The sequence below is a fragment of the Nestor notabilis genome, unplaced genomic scaffold (genome assembly GCF_000696875.1).
Source record: "Nestor notabilis isolate BGI_N333 unplaced genomic scaffold, ASM69687v1 scaffold6626, whole genome shotgun sequence".
NCBI lineage: Eukaryota > Metazoa > Chordata > Aves > Psittaciformes > Psittacidae > Nestor > Nestor notabilis.
Window position 1 is genome coordinate 26,678 of NW_009934170.1, and position 2,310 is coordinate 28,987.

At 60.0% G+C, this 2,310-nt stretch overlaps 1 protein-coding gene across 1 annotated transcript in view; it reads left to right on the forward strand.

The window, feature by feature from the left end:
• Positions 1–2,310, forward strand: part of LOC104407812 (syntaxin-1A-like) — a 23,004-nt gene that overhangs the window by 18,067 nt on the left and 2,627 nt on the right. Inside the window, exons 5-6 of the mRNA XM_010017194.1 lie at positions 1,457–1,530; positions 1,764–1,901. Coding sequence (XP_010015496.1) covers positions 1,457–1,530; positions 1,764–1,901 — 212 coding nt within the window. The remainder of the gene's footprint in view (positions 1–1,456; positions 1,531–1,763; positions 1,902–2,310) is intronic.

Below are 2,310 nucleotides of genomic sequence, written 5' to 3' on the forward strand. Positions count from 1 at the left end.
AGCTCAAGGGGGTCTGAGAAGGGCGGGTCAGAGGAGGAGCATCCCCTGCCTTGACCTGCTGGTCACGCTGCTGCTGATCAGCCCAGGAGACACTTGGCTTTCTGGGCTGCAAGCGCACAGTGCTGGGCCATGTCCCATTTGTCACCCACCAGTATCCCCCAGTCCTTCTCCACAGGGCTGCTCTCCATCCATCCATCCATCCATCCTTCCATCCCTCTCTTCCTTCCTCCTTCTCTTCCCCAGTCTGTGCTGGTGCTGGAGATTGCCCTGCCTCAGGTGCAGGACCTTGCATAGAAAGAGACATGTAGTGAAGTGTGAAGGTGTCCCTGTTTAAGGAACTCCCCAGCAAGCTGGTAGTGTGCACCATGCCTGTGGGGTGGTGGCCAGGTGTGGCTGGGCAGGCAGGTCCCTCCACTGTGCTCCCTGGAGCACTGGCACACTTGTGGTGAAGGTTTGGATCAGGTTCAAGGTTTCTGGCACCTCCCGGAGTCCCTGGTGCAGCAGCACTGGAAGCAGGGAGCACCATCCTGTGGGCTGTCCCTGCTCTCTGCCACATCTCCTCCTTTCAGAGGTGCCCTGAACTCATCCCGGAGGATGACACCACTGGCAGAGCCTGCAGGCAGTGTGGTGCAGGGGAGCTGCTCCTGCTTGTCTTCCCCCATTTACTCCTCATTACACCAGTGGGATGTCTCCTGCCCTCTCTGCTCACCCTTCACTCCACTGGGCAGCCCCAGCAGGAGCCTGCCCAATGCTGTCATCTCTGCAGAGCACTGGAATTTCCCAGGTCCTACCTGGCCGTTAGCCTGGAGAACATGTTGAAATTCATGGTGGAGGATCAATGTAACCCAGAGCGTTTCATCTCCCTCTCCTCTGTAGGAGTGTGGAGCATGTCCATGAGGAAAGGAAGGCAACCATGCACAATGGCTCAATTGCTCCCAGAGGAGGAGGGCTGTGTTGTGGAGGGAAGGGCAGAGCCTGGTTTCTCTTAGGCAGCTACAGTGCTAAAACTCAGGCAGGCCAGCAATTGCAGCAGCACCTGCCCTGCTGAGCCCTGCTGAGCTGTCCTCGTCATCTTCAACTAGCCCAGGATCTTCAATATCCCTGCTGTTGGCTTGCTGCTCTCCAACCCTCCTCTTTCCCAGCCCATCGTCTGGGTCCTGCTCCTTTGGCACCACTCCCTGCCCTGCAGGCATGGGTAGCTTGACCAGGAGTGACAGACAGGCTTTCTGGGTGAGCTGGGCCAAGTTGACAGCTTGACCCCCCTAAAAAGAGGGTCACAGGGGGGGTGCAGAGCCAGGCTATGGGATGGCAGCTCCCTGAACCACCCGGGGCACTCTCCGGGCTGGAAGCTTTGGTGCACTCTGCTCTGTGGAGATGCCATGGAGACAGGAGCGCGCTGCAGGAGCTGGGGCTGGGGCAGGGGGCTTGTGTCTGACCTGTGTTGTGTCACTTGCAGCTGGGAGGACCACCACCAGTGAGGAGCTGGAGGACATGCTGGAGAGCGGCAACCCGGCCATCTTCTCCTCTGGGGTAAGCACTGACACAGGCTAAAGCCAAGCCAGCCCCCTCATCCTGGGGAGGGGTTGGGTGGTGGATGTGCTGCCACAGTGGAGAGTCAAGCACAGCCTGTGCAGCAGGATTCTTGGGTCTGGCCTGAGGAAGCTGCCTGAGCAGGGGGCCAGAGGGTGGCCCCTCTCTTGATGCCCCTAATCCCAGCATCTGAGGGGCTGAGCACACTGCTCAGTGGCCCTGTCTTCTTGCAGATCATCATGGATTCAAACATCACCAAGCAGGCACTGAACGAGATTGAGACACGGCACAGTGAGATCATCAAACTGGAGAACAGCATCCGAGAGCTACACGACATGTTCATGGACATGGCCATGCTGGTGGAGAGCCAGGTAGGGAGACACTGTGGCCCTGTGGCTGGCTTGCCTGGAGAGGTTGAAGGATGATGGGCTGCCTGGGTGGGTGCTGAGAGGAAAAACTGCATCTGGGGCTGGTGTGGGTCCCACTGGGGCTGAGCTGGGCTCCTCAGCACCCCTGAGCCTGCACCCCCGAGCTGAGGGCTGCGGTGTGTGCGGGGCGAGAGGTTCGGTGATGGGCTCTGGAGGAGGGTAGTGGGTGGCTGCCAGGCAGATGGAGAGTCTCCATCTCCTCTGGAGCGCTGGGCCCTGCTGGGTGAGCTCAGGGTGCCACCAGACGTGGTCCTGCCAGGCTGCCCCTGGCCGTGCTGCTGGCCCGCAGTGCTCGGCCCTTGAGCTGGGCACGTGTTCCGGTGTCTCTGCTCACCCCACTTCTTCCCTGCCA